Source organism: Dipodomys merriami, unplaced genomic scaffold (assembly GCF_024711535.1).
Source record: "Dipodomys merriami isolate MVZ:Mamm:240054 unplaced genomic scaffold, mDipMer1.0.p SCAF_19, whole genome shotgun sequence".
NCBI lineage: Eukaryota > Metazoa > Chordata > Mammalia > Rodentia > Heteromyidae > Dipodomys > Dipodomys merriami.
The window spans coordinates 1,150,308-1,168,893 of NW_027203270.1; the positions used below are offsets into that span (position 1 = coordinate 1,150,308).

The window sequence follows — 18,586 nt, forward strand, 5'->3', positions numbered from 1 at the left end:
TAGGATTCTGGGCCAAGCACAAACTATCCTATTGAGTCCTTACAGAAACTGGAGCTACAGCTCCATTCGCAGCCGTGGTAGCTGCTTGGCATAAACAAAAGTGTGTGATCTCTGAAGAAAAACATTATCCAAGCCCTCAAGTTATCTGCATATTTTAAAGCTCTGTCTAGCTCTCAAACACAAATTGCTAGGAATACTAGGCAATAAGACAAAGTAACTAAATCTCTAAACAGACAACAAACAGAATGAATAGACATAGACTTTCACAAAAATCATAATTAAGAATGGCAACAATGCCATTATAATCCTAGCTATAATCCTAGCTACTCAGGAAGCTGAGGTCGAGGATATGGTTTGAAACCAGCCCCAGTAGTAAAGGTCCTAAGACTCATTTCCAAATATCCACCAGAAAACAGGAAGTGGCTCTGTGGCTCAAAGTGGTAGAGTGTTAGCCTTGAGTGAAAGAGCTCAGGGATAGCAACCAGGCAATAAAGTAGTACATTGAATAAATAAGATATTAGTCTTAATGATATTCTCATTGTAACTATATTCTAGATACAATAGTAAAGGATAGTATTTGTAGGTTTATATGCATGTGATGTACAATGTGTGTGTGTGGGGGGGAGGGGTTGAACTAGGTTTAAACTAGGTCCTAAACTCTCACTCCCAGTTGGAGCTCTGCCATTTGAGCCATGCTTTTTAGCTTTAAAATACAAAAATGAGTATAACAGAAATAAAAGTACAAATAGACATGTCCATAAACACAGTAGCTTATTTTCAACCTACCTTTTTAAACATAGTTAGAGAGACAGTCAGAAAATCCAGTAGTTAGATGAACACAATCGAGGTTTAATGTTTGCAAAAATAAAATAGAATAAATAAAATAAAATAAAAATAGAACTAGGAAAATGATTGGAGTTGTTTTTGGAAGGAGAGAAGAGAGTTATAAAGGGAGTGAGATTGGTTGGAATATATTATAAACATGAATGAAAGGTAGCAATGAAATCTCTTTCCCATATACCTAATATAAATCGGTAAACCTTAGGAATCACACATAAAATTTCAGTAAGAGAATGTTCAAACTTGTTCTAATTGGCATATTGACAAAACTTTATCCAACATCTGCAGAACACGTTATTTAAAGAGCACATTGATCATGTTTTGGGAAATAGAGCAAATCCCAACAACTTTTGAAGGAACAAAATCATTTCTTTTACGACAGTTAACTAATTTAAATTGTAACTCAAAATTACATTCAGTTTGTAAAGAGAGGGCAAGAGTGAAAGTAAGCTAGCCGTCAAGAGAAAGATAACTAGAAATCCCCTAAATGTTTGAAAATAAATCAGTATAGTTTTAAGTATGCCATAAGTCAGAAAAATATACACAGTGGAAATTAAGAAATATTTTGAACTGGACATCATAAAACACCAAAGGTTTATATGATGCAGTTGCTAGTTTAACTAGAGACAATCTTTTGGGGGTATCTTGGTGCAGAAGAACTCACCTGGAAGATGTTGGCAAAGTCTCTGAGGTTGAAGATGTAGTGGAATTTGGTGGCTGTGGGCAGGAATGTGGTAGCGATTCTCTGGTGGAAGGTGAGGGCCAGATTGATCAGTTGGGAGATGGATTTCTGCAAGGAGGCTGGGAAGTTTCCAAGCTTCAAATGCTGTGTCAGGATGGTGCTGTAGATGGAGGAGAGGGCATCGGCTCCCGGGAAGGAAAGGACAAACACGCTGAAGTGACGCTGTGTGAGAAAACAAAGGTGTGAGGTGTGTGTGTGTGTGTGTGTGTGTGTGTGTGTGTGTGTGTGTGTGTGTGTGTGTGTGTATAACAGAGAGACAGAGACACAGAGAGAATGAATATCACTTCTTCCAACTTTAGATACAAGAACGAAGAATTCTTCCAATAGTTTTTGGTCCCATTTTTCATGTTCACACACACTAACATGATTGAGGAAAGGAATGACATTGGATCTTTGTTTACAGGTGGCTGTGTGAGGTAGGGTAGTAGGCAGGAAATCTAAGCCCAAATCTGAACTTGATATTGAGTCTCCATACACCCTGAGAATCAGTTCACCCCACTGAAGTCTCATCTGAAGAAAGACAGAATTGAATCTGATGAATTTTATGACCTATACTAGCTCCACAAAACCTGTTGACAATGGATCTAGGAGCTTCTTTTTCTCCTGGAATGGCAGATTGGCATTCTGTCTGGTTTACCACTTTGATAGTTGGATAGGGAAAGGCAAATTATCACTCACAGTCAAGTAATATGTGCTCTTCTAAGCTGTCACATTTACAGCTAACTCCTTCTGTACCTGAAGCCGTGGGTTGATGGTGAAGCTGCCCGCAGTGGGGTTCATACAGGAGATGTACTGTACATTCATGATCTCTTTCAGAGACAGCTTGTTCCGATCATACCTGGAATAGTGAGAAATCTCTAGTGAGCTGGTCATGGTGGTACATATCTTTAATTATAGCACGTTAATCAGGAGGCTGAGGCAGGAGTAACTTGTGTTCTAGGCCAGCCTAGACTCTGTTTAAAAAGAGAAGTGAAGAGGGGTAGAAAGTGGCTCAGTGGTAGAGTGCTTGCCTTGCATGCATGAGGCCCTGGGTTCAATTTCTCTGCACCACATAAGCAGAAAAAGCTGGAAGTGGCGCTATGGCTCATGTGGTAGAGCGCTAGCCTTGAGCTGAAGAGCTAAGGGACAGTGCCCAGGCCTAGAGTTTAGGCCCCATGACTGAGGAGAGAGAGGGGGGAGGCAGAGAGAGAGAGAGAGAGAGTGAGAAAGAGAGAGAGAGAGAGGAAGAAAGAAGAGGAGAGGAAGAAAGACGAGGAGAGGAAAAGAAAAGAGAAATAAAGACAAAGCAATTTTCCATGAGAGTTGTGTAAGGACCCAGGCAGGTGAGGGCCTCTTCAGGGTCAGATAGGATGGACAAGCAAGTGATACAGATGTGGAAGCATGGGTGGAGTCGGCCCTGGGGTTCTCTAAGAAGACAAATCCATCAGCAGCTGGGTAGGGCTGAAAGTGTGAGGAGAGAGGAGAAGGTATAAAATGAACATTTCTCAGGCCACATGTACACAGAGAAAGCAATATGGCAAAATTTCTAGGAGGTTTTTGCTTCTTGCTTGAAGATTTGTGACCAGGAATTTAAAGTAAAACTAGTAGGAAAGAAGTGACATCCATCAAAATGCATCATATTCAGAAACCGACATATTGAATTGAAACCCACTCTGTATGACTACCGAAGGATAATAAAAATGACAAAATCAACTAGAACTAGTGAGTTTGAGGATGGTTTTCAGTATAGTTCAGAGGCTTAAACACTGTTGTAAAGATCAAAGATGGTTGTGTAGTATAAGGCAGGCATGGCTAGGAGACTTTAGGAAGGAATATGAGAGGCAACTCAGGTTAGCACCTTAACTATCATTCTTCCTCAAACCAATAACTTATACTTTTCTGGTGAAAAAAAACTAAAAACTATACAATGCACAAAGATTACCCAACCTCATGTGTTTCTCTGAAGAGGCTGAGGCTGCACAGATCTGCAGACAATGTCTTTGGTGTATCATATGAGCTCAGAAAACACACTTGGGAGGAGGGATTAATTCTGCTATGAGGATGGGGATATCTCCAGGAAAATATAACTTTTGAGATGTCTTTAAACAACAATAAAAACACCCTCATCCTATGCTTTATGTTTCAACTTTTTTTTGTGGTGGTGGTCCCTGAACTTTTATGTTCAAGGCTTGTGCTCTACCACTTGAGCCACAGTTCTGCTTCCGGATTTTTTGGTAGTTAATTGGAGATCAAAGTCTCATGGACTTTCCTGTCTGGGCTGGCTTTGAACTGTGATTCTCAGATATTTAAACTTTGTGTGTGTGTGTGTGTGTGTGTGTGTGTGTGTGTGCTGATCCTGGGGCCTGATTAAACTTTGTGTGTGTGTGTGTGTGTGTGTGTGTGTGTGTGTGTGTGTGTGTGTGTGTGTGTGTGTGTGTGTGCTGATCCTGGGGCCTGAACACTGTCTTTGAGTTTCTTTGCTACTGACTAGGTCTCTACAGGTCTCTACCACTTGAGCCACTGGATTCTTTGGAAGTTAATTGGAGATAAGAGTCTCATAAAGTTTCTTGCCTGGTTTGATGTTCAACCACGATCCTCAGATCTCAACCTCCTGAGTATCTAGGATTATAGGTGCCCAGCTTCAGCTATTTAAACATTCATGTCCCGAAGTTCTCTTTTCTATCCTTCATCCTCCTCTTCCAATACTCTCTCTCTCCCTCCCTCCCTCCTTCCCCCTCTCTTCTCAGGCTCTAGAGGTAGATTTCTTTTCTTGGATGATAGCTCAGTGCCAATGCTGGGCTAACTGTCTGCATATATCTTAGAATCTGGGCCTAAGCAAGCACTCCAGGAAATAGAGGAGGAGCGTGGTTTACCCCAGGAATTCTCAGCTGGTCTTTCCTTCCTTCCTTCCTTCCTTCCTTCCTTCCTTCCTTCCTTCCTTCCTTCCTTCCTTCCTTCCTTCCTTCCTTCCTTCTTTCCTTCCTTATTGTCCTTTCTTCCTTCCTTCCCTCCCTCCATTCCTCCCTTCTTCCCTTCCTCCCTATTTGAGAGAAGGTCTCTTTATGTAGCCCAGGCTGGCCTCCAACTCACAAGCCTCCTATCTCAGCCTCTTGAGTGATGGGATTACAGGCTTGCCCCGCCATGTTTGACCATACATGGGCCCTTACCAGTGGCCATAGTCTAGATGTTGCCTGAGGACTGTGTGGGGCTGCACAGTCCCATAGGTATCCACCTCTGGCATGTTCATGTCATCAATGAAGTAGATGAGCTTCTTGTTGCCTGGAGGGCCATAATTTCTACCAGCCTTCTTTTCTAGAGGTTTCTCCAGGACAGCTGAGGAGAGATGTAGTCATTAAGGGACGGAGGCCAATACAGAGACAGCATAATCTGGAGGATAAACTGGTTTAGCTCACCTATGTACACATATATTCCATGGGACCAGAAGGTGGATTATAGGAAGTACCAGGCAGGAACCATGGTAGTACCCACTAGACACTGAACATCTTACTTATGCTAAGTTTTGGCAAATATGTGTCAACTCACTTAATTTAGATGACTTCAAAATCAGTACTACCCCATTGCATTGATGAGGAAACTGTGGTTCAGAACTAAATAATGCTACTAAGAGAGAGCCAAGATCTAGATGAGAGCAGCTAAATCTTCAAGCCCAAGATCCAGCCATCATATCTGTGATTCCTAGATTAGAAATTGAAGGTGTTCTCCCAGCAGCAAGGACAAGCACACTGTCCCTAGGAAATCTACAAAAAACTGGATCCTAGGTAAATTTGTCCTTTCAGCCCAAGCAAAGGAGCATGACAGCTCCAAGTTCCCATCCCAGGGTTGGTCAAGGCCCCCTTCACCCTGAGTATCTAAGACGAGATCGCTGGATATTCTGCAACTAGTCTGCAGAATGTTTAACTCATGGCATCTTCTACAGTATAGAGAGTAAAAAACAAAGGCATGAAAAAAAATCTCAGATGCTTCTAGACTCATGAACCAGCTCCCAATACCAGCTTTCATCTCCTGGTTCCAGAGCAGAGGATCCCAGTGTCTTTCTGGAGACAAAGTACAGAGACTTTCCTCTGGACTTGTTTCTTCAATTATCAAGCCAATGGGAAGGAATCAGACAACATGGTTTCTAGCCTGATGGGACTTGTTGAGAACAAACTTAAGGAATAGGGAGGAGAGAGATAGTTTTTCTTTAGTAAAGCAATCAAATATTTATGGATTGCAAGAACCAACACTTTTTTTTTTTATTACAGCTGGGTGCGCTATGAACCATCTGATTTCTTCTCTTGAAAAACAAGTTTGTAAACAAGGAGAAAGTGTCAGTGGATGTAGGAAGGTGACAGATAGAAAGACAAGTTCCTTCAAGAAGCTTGAATATTCTAATTTTCTGGTCCTGAGTTAAATTAAGTGTTTCAAATATGAATTAAATTTAAATTTAATTAGCATCCAATTAACATACACTATCAACCAATTAATCACCCAACACCTTCATTTCCCCCTCATAAAGATATAACAACTATATACGAGATCTGTCAAAATGAAATATAATTAATGGGATGCCAAGGACATGCTTTTGAGAACAGTCCTGCTAATAGGAAATTCTCTCTGTAGGAAGATTTATTCTCCTCTTCCCAAGGCACCCATATTCAAATCAACCCCTGGAATTAAGCAGACCTCGTAATTTGGGTTGATGAAGCTCTTTATGTGTATGTGGGATTGCGGAGGAAAAGAGCATATCCGTTATCTCACAGTGGCCTTTGAGTGAGCTACACTTTCTCAAATGGAAAGGCAGGGAAGGCAGACCTCAGTTCTGAGCCTCTCAAGGCTGGGCTCTGCTCCATGTCATGTGGATGATGGATGAACTACATGGAGTAGTTCTATTTCCCCAGCAAGTGGGCAGGACTAGAGAAGCTCTGGAGGGCTTTATGTGTGAGAAAAGATGTCCATGTTGAAGGCACAAGTGATGTCTCAGGAAAGGTGAGCTTCTTACGGCCATGGATGAATCTAGAGACAGGAGTCCATTCCTGGGTCCACAGATCATTTGTACATTCTCCTCGATTTTGCCTTAAGATGTGGAGGGCCGGAGGAGCTCAAGGTGAAGTCAATGGGTAGAGGGAGGCAGTGCCTTCTGCCTGACCAGGTCATACCAGCCCCCAGGCATAAATTGGCCACCGCCATGTTGGTGCCAGTCCTGAGGCTTGAGCTTAAGGCCTAGGAACTGTCCTTGGGCTTTTTGTATTCAAGGCTAGCGCTCTACCACTTGAGCTACAGCTTCAACCCCAGCCTTTTAATGGTTAATTGGAGCTAAGAGTCTCATGGACTTTTCTGCCTGGGCTGGCTGACCACCTTACATGGGAAGAGTAATTTCCAAATTTATCTCCTTTCATTCCATCAACACCGTGGCTGTTTTCCTCGTCTACTGGCTCTTCCCCAGTCAGTCCAGCATCCTCTCAGAGAACGTTACCACTTTTCTGCTAGACTCCTTTCACAATAGTCTGGAAGCAGCAGACTGGTCCCACTGTGCAGTAGAAGTCACATAATCCCAGTTTCCTGCCTCCGGTCTCCATGGAATTCCATCTCACTTCACCCATTCTGGAAATGTCTGTATTGCATCTCACGTCTCTACCTTCCTCACCCATCATCCCCCACATGATTCCAAGTCACTCTGCTGCTCACACATCATTATTTGCTGCCCCAGGGCCTTTGCCCTGGCAGGCTCCTTTCTCTGGTATCTTTTGTCAAATGCTAGCACCATTTGCTTTCTTAGTAATTTACGCAAAAGCTACTTTTTTTTTCTCCCTAGTAAGGCCTTTCTGGGACTCTTATCTAAAACTGAATTCCTACATCCCATTCTTTTCCTCTTCCTCCACTTCATTTTCCGTCATCACCCTTATCACTGCTTAATATTCTCAATATTTTTCTTATTCATCTGGTTGATTATCTCATCCATCACTCCACACTGGAATCTAAATTCTATCAGGGTAAGAGGACTTTCTCTTTGTTTTCATTGTCATAACCCCAGGAACTACCACATGGTAGAATACTTGGGATTTTTTAAAAATTAAATTAAGGAGTGGATTTTATTATTATATTATTATATTATTTATTATCTACCACATGGTAGAGTACTTGGGATTTTTTCAAAATTAAATTAAGGAGTGGATTTTATTATTATATTATTATATTATTTATTATTTTATACATAATATTTTGTATTTATATTATATAATATTTTATATTATTATATTATTATTATATTTTATTATTATGACCAGCTTCAGGAGATAGGTAGAAAAAGTCTCATTGTCCCTGGAGACTTGTAAGGACTTAGTGGTGAAGGCAGGTTAAAGATCTTGCTGGAACTTCAGTTCTATTCCATTGGTCCTGAGGTCTGTTCTTGTGCCAGTACCAAGGTGTTTTGATTACTATGGCTTTATAGTAGAGTTTGAAATTTGGTATTGATATTCCTCCAGTACTGTTCTTTCCGTTGAGGAGCGTTTTTGCTATTCAGGGTCTTTTATTGTTCCATATGAATTTTTGGATTGCTTCTTCTATTTCCTTGAAGAATGAGGTTGGAATATTGATAGCTATCGCATTGAATTTGTAGCTAGCCTTGGGAAGTATTGCCATTTTCACGACGTTGATCCTTCCAATCCAGGAACATGGGAGGTTTTTCTGCTTTCTAAGTTCTGTTTTGATTTCCTTTTTCAGGCTTTTAAAGTTTTCATCATAGAGGTCCTTCACTTCTTTGGTTAAGTTATTTCCTTGGAATTAGAATCCAGCTCTTTACATGATTCTGATATGCTCCTCTCTCTGGTGAGAGCCCTCGCATCGCTGTATTGCTAGGTCATTCCTGTCAAATGGACACATTGGTTTCTCCACTCTCTGAAGTCTAGAGAATCTCGTTTATTCCTTTCTCCACGCAGCTCTGTTAGGCACTGGGATGTCTGCACTGAGTCACCTCACAGACCCTTCTGTGATACATTAACATCAGTTCTTCAAAGCAGATAAACATACTAGGGTTTAGATAAATCAACCTATTTTATCTGGGTTTGGACAGCTACTACATGGCAGAGTCAGGATTTGAACTCAGGTTCCACTGGCTGTGGAATCTCACATGTAATCCTGGCTGCCAGCTTAAACTTTTTAAACATGGATTCTGCCCCTGAGAAACTCTCGTGTAGTTACTTTTGTCTACTTCGTGTTGTTGTTGTTGTTTTATGTCAGAGATCATTAATAATCAGGTCTTCTTTTGCATTCACACAATTTACATAGCTGTGCAATCTATTTTCCCTTCATATTATCTAAGTTTTTCATCTGTTAAGGCTTTTCAGTTATATTTGTAAGAGCTTTTATTTTATTCTTTTACCTTTGCATGATTATCACGACAGTGCATCTTCTTTTTAAAAAACATTAGAAAGCATACAGATTTACAATTTAAGAGATAACTGGTCATAATTCAATCTTACGAGCAGTTAGCAATACTTGTAATATTTTGTTTGAGTTTTTTCTCTAGAAATTTTCTGTATAAAATCAGAATTATAATAAATACATTACATATGGGTTTGAATTTTACTTACTATATTACATATAATTTTTTATTTGTTTTTCTTATTTTATGAGACAGGGTCTTGCTAAAGAGTCCAGGCTAGCTGTGAACTCATTATCCTACCTTAGTCTCCCGAGTGCTGAGATTATAGGCGTGCACTACATGCCTGACTCTATTATAGTGGCTCTAATGTAATTATGATTATATGATAATAAATATTTATCTAATGTATGATTGCTGTATATTATGTTCCAAAATGTGGATGTACCAGGATGAATGGAAACCCTTCTCTGTGGTCTGAAAAGTGTTGTTTAAAATACATTATACTTTGAAGTTGATGTGACATTGGTGTGTGGTATCTCCTGTCAGGATAACATTAAGTGAAAGAGCGCTGTGGATCTGTCACCATGACATACAGCATTCCTTTGAAGTGAGGAGTGTGATTTGATCTTTTATGATCTCATCCAACCTTAAGGTTTAATGAACAGGCCTCAGGAATTGATTTTGCACACACTTTCAGATATTGGGTTTACCTTAATTAGTGTAATTAAGCACTCAAATATTTATTGGACTAATAATTCACATCTTAGTTTGATGGCAAGAGAATTCAAGATGGCAATATTCAGCCCTCTTGGACATAGAAACTATAAGCCCATGGATACCTTAACCAAATTCTTTGTATCTTCTTTTCTGTCTCTCTTGCTTGTGGGTCTTTGCAAAGTCTATTGTCTTTAAAAGTAATTTACATTATGAAAGAAGAAATTAGGGTATTTGATGAGCCAAGATCAAGCAAATTAGTTAATCACCTGTCATGCTAGCTATTCTGGAAGCTGAGATCTGAGGAACAAGGTTCAAAGCAAGCCAGGCAGGAAAGTCTGTGAGTCTCTTATCCTCAACTAACTACCAAAACAGTCAGAAGTGGCTCAAGTGGTAGAATTCTAGCCTTGAGCAAAAAGGTTCAGGCCAGATCCCAGGCCCTGTGTTCAAGACCTAGAACCAACAAAAATAAATAAATACTAAAAAAGAGACTTACAAAAACAATTTGGAATGAGAGAACAGTTATTTGTACCATTAAGATGGCATAGTTATTATAATCACATAAAAGTTGATCTCACTATTTCCTTTATGAACTGCTTTCTTGACAGCAATGTTTAATTACAGCAACCATACTATTCTGATTCTTGAGATGAGCTCACTGCTATATGAAAAGCATTTCCAGGCACTGATTTCTACAGGTTATTGTATATCATAGATACAAAAGATTTATCAGGCTACAAAGTAGTCCTCAACTGAGCTTTTACACAATATATAAAAATAACCTAAAATGATTTCCTTCTCAAAACCAGAGGATGGAGCATTGAATTGTCACTCTGTTAAGGGGGTCACAGGTCTCCAACTCTCTCAAGTAGAGATGCTTGTATTATCCCCCTGTGGGCTTGTGCACCACATTGGAAATTATTGGAGGACAATTAGTTCATTGAAGCCCAAGCTTTTCAATCATCCATGGAAGGCCTCATTTTATTTCTAATGAAAGACAAAGATACCTACATGGCACAGAGGAAAAGTGATGCTCTATTCTGGGCATAAAGATGCATGCCTTTCAGCCTTATCAAAGCAGAGTCCTGTAAAATTTGATAAGGTGACTTTGAAAGATGCCGGCGGCTAATTTCTGTAACCCTAGCTACTCAGGAGGCTGAGATCCAGAGGATCACAGTTCAAAGGCAACCAGGGCAGGAAAGTTTGAGAGATTCTATCTCCAAAATAACCAGCAAAAAGCTGGACTGGAGGTCTGTCTCAAGTGGTAGAGTGCCAGCTGAAGGAGCAAGCCAAGCAAGTGGGAGAGCCTTAGTTCAAACTCTGTTGTAGCCTGATGATGATGATGATGATGATAAGGATGATGATGATGATGGTGATGATGATGATACAACTTTGCCAGTAGCTCACAAGGTGATTTTGAGGGAAGCCATTTAACACCTTAAGCCTCATTTGCTCCTCTTGTAAAACTGGGAACTAACACCAGATCTGTGATTAACACCATTCTCATCCCTTTAGTAACTTTCCAGCTGGAGTGACCTTGTGGCATAGTTCTGAACAGAGAGACATGAGCAGATAACTACAAAGTACCTGAGGAATGATCATTTCCTGGCATGGCCATCCCTTTCCTCCTCCCTCTCTTTTTCTTTTTCCTCTCTCTCCCTTCTTCCTCCCTTCTTCTGGATCCTCCTTCCCTTCCCTCTCCCTTCCTTCCCCTCCCCTTCTCTCCTCAATTTGATTTCTGAAGTAGTCTCATTATGAAATCTATGGCCTTTAATGCATATTCTTCCAGCCTCAACCCCCCAAGTGGTGGGTTTGCAGTAAGACTCATCAGTCCTTCCCTTCTCTGCATTTAGAATGCAAATGTGATGGCTGAAGCAGCAGCCATTCTGCTACCTAGAGGGAACAAGCAAGGATATATACAATAGCTTTGATAGATTGATATCATTGAACAAGTGATACAGTTTGCGGACTTCCTGTTGTGCAGGAAGCTGGGGGGAGGAGTTTATTCTACTAGCATTGTATTTCCTTCCTTCCTTCCTTCCTTCCTTCCTTCCTTCCTTCCTTCCTTCCTTCCTTCCTTCCTTCCTTCCTTCCTTCCTTCCTTCCTTCTTTTTTCTTGCACACAAAAGCATTACTGACACAGTATTTCATAGGATAGGAAGGATTTAATATACAAAAGTGGGTAGAAGTGTAGCACGAGGGAGAATGCATTGTCAACATCAAATAAAGTGTATGCTGGAAGCGCAGTCCCTGCTGGGTGGAGGGAGTTACCACCTGCTTGAAGCTGGAACATTTCTTCCCAAAACACGATTTTTCTTTCTGCATGGCTTTTGCTAAGCCTCCTTTGTTTTTAAGCAGGAGGAGTTTGCTTCTGTTCTTGTTTTGGCATTTGGAGCTCAGGAATTATTGCATAATATAGATTCTTAGATTTGAGAAGCACTTTGCTAGTGCTATTAGACTAATAGATTCTATTTACCAAGTATCCATAGTATGTCCAGAGTCATGTGAAATGTTTTATAAACTTCACCTTACTGTTCAAGAATGCAAAGAATAAACTATTGATATAGTTGACAATACGAAAATACCTCAAAATCATGCTGAATGAAATAAGGTGGTTAAAAAAATCACATTCTTATGATGTGGATCCGTTATGTAAAATAGTAGGAAACACGAATGAATCATTGTGGTAGAAAGCAGATGAGTGGTTGCCTGGAAAGAGGGGTGGAGGAGTGGGAGTGAGGGGTCATAGAAGGGAAGGAAGCTTTTGGAAGTGAATATGTTCATAATTTCCACTAGGTAGATGGTTTCATGGGTATATAAATTTTTTTTTAAAGCCAGGGGCTGGTGGCTTACATCTGTAATCCTAATTAGGAGTTTGAAATCTGAGGATGGCAGTTCAAAGCTAGCCTGAATAAGTTCTGTAAAACTTTTATCTCCAATACACCAGCAAAATGCTGGAAGTGGAGCTGTGGCTCAAGTGGTAGGGTGCTAGCCTTGAGCAACAAAAGCTTAGGGACAGCACCCTGGCAGAGTTTGGTGCCCCAGAATGGTACCAAAAAAAACAAACTATAAACACACATTAAGTGGTATAGCTTAATATAAGTGATTTGTGGCATGTCAGCTATCCCCAAATAAAACTTTAAAAAAGGGAAGTTAAGGATGGACAGAGGATAGATGGGCTGTGTTTGTTACACAATAGAATTCATCCAGCAGTGAATAGGAGTGAAATAAACCTACATGTGGCAAATCACTGATTAAAAACGTAAGGTTTTTTCCTTTGTCACATGAAAATACAATGGGGTATAGATTTAAAATTTTAGCAGAGAGAGAAACATTGTGTATTTTATGAATACATATACGTCTCAAAAGTTTAACTAAGGAATGAGACACACTGACTTTTGTCCCTAGTTTGGAAAGCAGCAGGCTGTAGGAAGGATGAGGCTGGAGAATTAGCTGTACTTACAATGCTAAGACCATGTAAAACGACAACATTCTAGCATCTGTTATGTCTGGGGACTAGTACATGGGCATCTGGTACATTATTTTCTGTACTTTTCTGCCTGCTTGAAACATCTTATAATTTAAAAAAAAAGTTTGCCATTCAACTTTTTGTGTCTAGTTCCTTTTGTCAGAGATAGCTGATCATAGTGATTCCTTATATATCTTCTCTGTGTGTGTGTGGGGGGGGTATGGCAGTACTAGGCCTTGAACTCAGGGCCTTGTGTTCACACTTGGCTTTCTGTTCAGGGATGGCATTCTGCTATCTGACCCATCCTTCCACTTTTTGTTGGTTAATTGGAGATAAGTCTCATGTACTATTCTGCCTGTATTGACTTCAAACCTTGACCCTCAGATTTCAGCCTCCTGAGTAGCTAGGCTTATAGGTGTGTGTGAGCCACTGGTGTCCCATACCCTTGTATGCTCTTAAGTATATACTTATAAATAGGAAATGATGTGTGTAAGAGCTATATATGACAAAATTATATACATATATATATTATTAAGGTGTTGTACAGAGGGGTTACCATTTCATAAGTCAGATAATGAGTACATTTCTTTTTTAGGACAATGTCATTTCCTTTACAAATGTCTTTTCCTTTACAAATTAAAAAATGTCATATGGGAGTACATATATATCTAGGCATGTATATTTTAAACAGACATGATTTGGAGTATGGTACACAGATTGCTCTATATCTTGCTTTTTTCAATCACAAACTGGAAATGTTTCTAACCCCAGGATTTCCTGGAATAAACATGGAGGATCCCCTTGCTTTTAGTAATTCTCCTTGGTACTTCCGCCTAGTGAATAAATTCAGCTGGGTCCCATGGTCTCCATGGAGGCCACACAAAAAGCATACTTGTACGCTTCTGTCTGGGTACACTAGCTGTCCATTGCAACCTTTGCCACGTGACCTTCAGCCCTTTCTTAAATTCTCAGGATCTGAAGTACTAATAGCACTCATAGCACTGGGTGATGGGCTCGTGGGTCAGGTCTGCCTCCTTGCTGAGTGATACCTGAGCAACATCTTTTGAGTTTCTGGATCTCCTTTTTCAGAGTTCCCTCTTTAATACTGGGTTTCTGGCTCCCACAACCTTAAGTGTTGGGAACCCTTTTTTTCCTACTACCCTGTTATTTCTCAAATTGAATTAGAAGTTAAATAAAATCAAGATTGTTTGGGCTGTTATGAAAACAAGGAAGTTCCAGCCAAGGGCATAGGCTTTACTCTAGGCATCCATCACACACAGGCTGGCTGCTCTGTGGGTGGCTGTTCATCTTTTTCTAGTTGGTTCTGGATTGGTAAGGTGGCAGGAAAGGTGGATTTGCCACCTCCACTATGCAGCAGCCACCAGGGAAGCCATAAGGGACAGAGAGGGCTGTTTTGGTGAAAGTCTATCTGTAGTGAGAGCCAGTGTTCATTCTAGCTCTGTTGGACAATCCTTATTGACTTCTTTGAATAATTCCTCAAGTCCCAATGAGAAGAGAGGAAAGAAAAAATTCCTCTACACTAAAAATGCAGAGACTCACAGGATAAATCCATCGCCTCTCCCTCAGCTTTAAATTTCTATCCTCTAATTTTTTTAACATTATAAAACTATTTTAATGGGATTATAAGAAATCATACCTCTACAGTACTGATAACACCAGCAGGTCCTTCCTGCAGTTTCTCCTGGGGATGGCAGGAGGGTCTGCTGGCTGAGCACAGGTTCTACAGTCCAGCTACCTTGGTTGTCAGCTGTGTCCATGCACCCTGGGAGCTGCAGGGTGGCTCATGTAACTTCCCTACATCTCTATTTCCTCTTCAATTAAATAGAAGTTAACACCAGCATTTACTTCACAGAGTGATATAAGACTAAGTCTAAAGAAGTTAATTGTTCAAAAAGGTCATGGTAGAAATATATATATATATATATATATATGCATGAATTATGGACACACATGTATGCATATACATAGACAATGCATGCATATACACATGTCTACACACATGCATACAACATACATACAGATGAATATAGACATGTATGTATATTTGCATATGCATGTATTTGTGTATTTCTGTGTGTTTGATCTTGTGTTTATATTTTAGAAAAAATAAACATTAGAAAGTTGAAACATGTGTTGTCTGGGGTAAAAGCAAGAGTGGGAGAGGGGAAGACAAATTGAGAAAGGGAAAAAGGGCAAATATAGTAAAAATACTTTGTGGACATGAGTGAAAAATGGAACAAGGAAACTTGCTGGATTTGGTTTGGGAAGAGAGAGAGGAGAAGAGGGAGAATTACGCAGCGTGTGACTCTGATCAGGATATACAGGATACTTGTACAACTAACTGGTGCTAATTGGGAAAAAGTGTCCAAGTTTAAGCCAAATTAGTGCCAGACATAACTGGTGAGTGTTGGTGTAAATCATCATCATCATCATCATCATCATCATCATTATCATTATTATTATTATTATTCTATTAGTATTAGTAGTAGTATTGTAGTTGAGCAGTTGTTGGACTCAAGGCTTGCAAATGTTTGAACAGAAAAGAGGAGTTGTAGCAGGCAGACTGAAGAGTTATCACATATGAACCAACCAGGCACAGGCAATCTTCTTACTACCACTGACTCCTTGGTATTAATGGGATGGTACACAGCCACAAGGGAAATTTGGGACATTGGGTGATGTGAGAGTATCTAGGCCTCAAGGAATAAAGATGAAGCAATTTCCTAGAGTTGACCTGTGAAGCTGGGATTTTTTTTCCCACGCTAGTTGTTTAACAATCCATTATTTGAAAATACATGAAGAAACTTATAATCAAGTAAATTAATAGAAGCAATGGTGATAAATATTCAAGATGCATCACATCCTAATTCATTTCCTACATTTTTACCACTGTGCCCTTGAAGTTATTTCCATCTATTGTATCTGTGAAGCATCAGGACTTTGCAGTGGTGTGCGAAGGCGCATCTCTTCCTGGTCCTGGGTTCACAGACATTGCAGTGATTGATCATACTCAGCTCTAATGGGGAGTATTTATACCACAGAAATGGGCAAATTCTACAAATCGGGACTTGATTTGTTTTGTACAGTTAAGATAGTGACAGAGAGCAGGAAATGGAAACACTGTTTTTGCTTTGTTCATTTGTCTGTCTTTGGCAGGGTAAGGGTGGCACAGAAATGGAGGGACAAAGGGTGAACAAATGCAGCAGCATAGTGTCACTAGACAGTATGTTGAAAAGGAGCTATACAACTTGTGGATGGGCCTGGGAGGGAAAAACTGGAAGAGAGGGAGGGAAGAGGTGACACGGTCCAAAAAGAAAGGTACTCTTTCCCTGACTTACGTAACTGTAACCCCTCTGTACCTCACTTTTAGGATAATAATTTAATTTTTTTAAAGACTATAATGACAGAGAAAACGTGAACCGAAGAATGAATAACACTGTGAATTCAGATGGTGAAAAGAATCACACAGCTTTCCCCTTGGCAGTGACCTTGAGAAGTCATCTTCTTACCTGAGCTTCTGTTTTCCCATCTACAAAATATGAGGGCTGGTGCCTAATGTCTGTGAGTCTACACCCAACTCTCAGTGGCATTCAGCTCTCTGCCCTCAGAGTGCTGTGTTGTTCTGAGGAATAGAACAAGTCAGGCAGACGTGAGGAAGAAATAACAGGAAGGGAGTGTTCTGAGGGATGGGTGCTGGGGAGGAAGCAGAGAGGAAGGGGTGAAAATGGAATGTGTGCTGGTGCCGGAAGCTGCTGCAGCCACACAGCCATCACATGCTCCACCCCAGTTCCGCATCAAGTGATACAGCGGTCCAGTCATGGACACTCCAGGCTCCTTACCTTGCAGCATGGCTGATGTGGTGTAGTAGTTGAAAGGCACATTTTTCACCAGGTATTCGTCAGGGTCAAGGCTGGCCAGTTTTGCTCCCACCAGTACTGACTTGCCTGTGCCCGCAGGTCCCACTAGCATGACAGGCCGCCGCCGCTCCATGAGCCTCTCCAGGAAGTAGCATACCCGGATCGTTTCACTTGTGTGCACCAAGCAGGCCTGTATTGAGGTCATGATAAGCATGCCAGGGGTTGGTGGGAGGTACCAGTGCATCACCCAGCATTCTGGAGCATTCCAGAAGAGAGGATTGTATGGCAATGTGCCTCATCAAATAGATGTAGGTCTAGATGGTCTTGCCTAACACCCACAGCAAGCTTGTCCTATGAACTCATTTCCAGGGCTTCCTTACGTTCAGCAGAGAGCACCCCCCCCATTACCCTCCATCACCTTCATCTGCTTCCTCATGGCCTTGCCAAAGTATTCTAGAATCTTTTGGACCTGCCATCCATCAACTCCCTTCTGTCCCTAGAGTGCTAGTTGAGTCTGGTACATTTTCTTGTCTTTTCGAGGCACCTGTGGCCTCATTACACCTGTGATTTGAAAAGACAAGTAGCTGGGGGTTGACTGACTCCTCACAAGGTCAGAGGTAAGGTTACCCTAGGGGTCACCATTGGAGGGCTGTGCAGATCTTCTGGCACTCACAGTTTGGTTACTTCGCCATACTCACCTGCAAGGGCATCTCAGGGTCAAATTCAAACTGAGGGATAAGCTTGGACCAAGGCTCAAATTTCTTGGTCTCTGGGTCTATGTAGTAGTCAAACACTGTCCCCTGGGAAGGAAACTTGACTGTTTTGAACTCAGTCAGCCACCATTTGCTGAACTCTGCCCGGTAATCCACAAGCTGTAAAAATAAAGCAGATCATCAAGAAGCCCAAACGCAGGGTCCTGGCAAGGAAGAGTTTCTGCCAATGCAGGTCAGTTTCTGCCAATGCATCTTCTCCAGAGGAGAATGGTTATACAAGGATCAGCTCACACATGGCCCCACTGTGCAGGAGCTGCCCTTGGGTAGCTGCCGCTTGGAAGCATGGCTAAGGTAGAGGTATGCAGCCCCAGAGTTCATGGGCTGGAAACTTCATCCCTGGGGTTACATGTGAAAGACATTTGGAGGTATGGACCCTGGATTGGAGGATGAGGATTAGGTAAGGTGGAGACTTGCATTATTAGCAGCTTTGTAAGAAAATGAAGACAGCCATGAATCAGAATGCTTGTTCCATTTCATCATGAGATGCCCGCCTTCTGCCATGGTATGATGGAGGGGCAGAATGTCAGGTGCCAGCACAAGGCTTGACTAAGCTCCAGCCTTTAGAACTGTGTTCATAAGTTATGAGAGTTAGTTATAAGTTAAACGTTTATAAGGTATAACTATTACAAATCATCTAGGCTCTGGCATTCAGTTGCAGCAATAGAAAGCAGACTACAAAGAGTATGTGCAAGTGCACTTGCTTTGACCACGTGGCTGACTTCTCTGGTCCTGTCATATAGTATTGTTATTGCCTGGAGGAGAGACATAAGACACATAAGAGTATGGGAAGGGCAAGTATTGATTAGGAAA

At 41.1% G+C, this 18,586-nt stretch overlaps 1 protein-coding gene across 3 annotated transcripts in view; it reads right to left on the minus strand.

Moving 5' to 3' along the window:
* Positions 1 to 18,586, minus strand: part of Dnah9 (dynein axonemal heavy chain 9) — a 343,799-nt gene that overhangs the window by 140,337 nt on the left and 184,876 nt on the right. For all 3 annotated transcript variants that reach the window (XM_070026946.1, XM_070026945.1, XM_070026947.1), the window contains 5 exons: positions 17,702 to 17,875; positions 16,986 to 17,193; positions 4,729 to 4,894; positions 2,318 to 2,420; positions 1,505 to 1,744 (listed from right to left, as the gene is read on the minus strand). In XM_070026946.1, the coding sequence (XP_069883047.1) occupies positions 1,505 to 1,744; positions 2,318 to 2,420; positions 4,729 to 4,894; positions 16,986 to 17,193; positions 17,702 to 17,875 (891 nt within the window). The remainder of the gene's footprint in view (positions 1 to 1,504; positions 1,745 to 2,317; positions 2,421 to 4,728; positions 4,895 to 16,985; positions 17,194 to 17,701; positions 17,876 to 18,586) is intronic.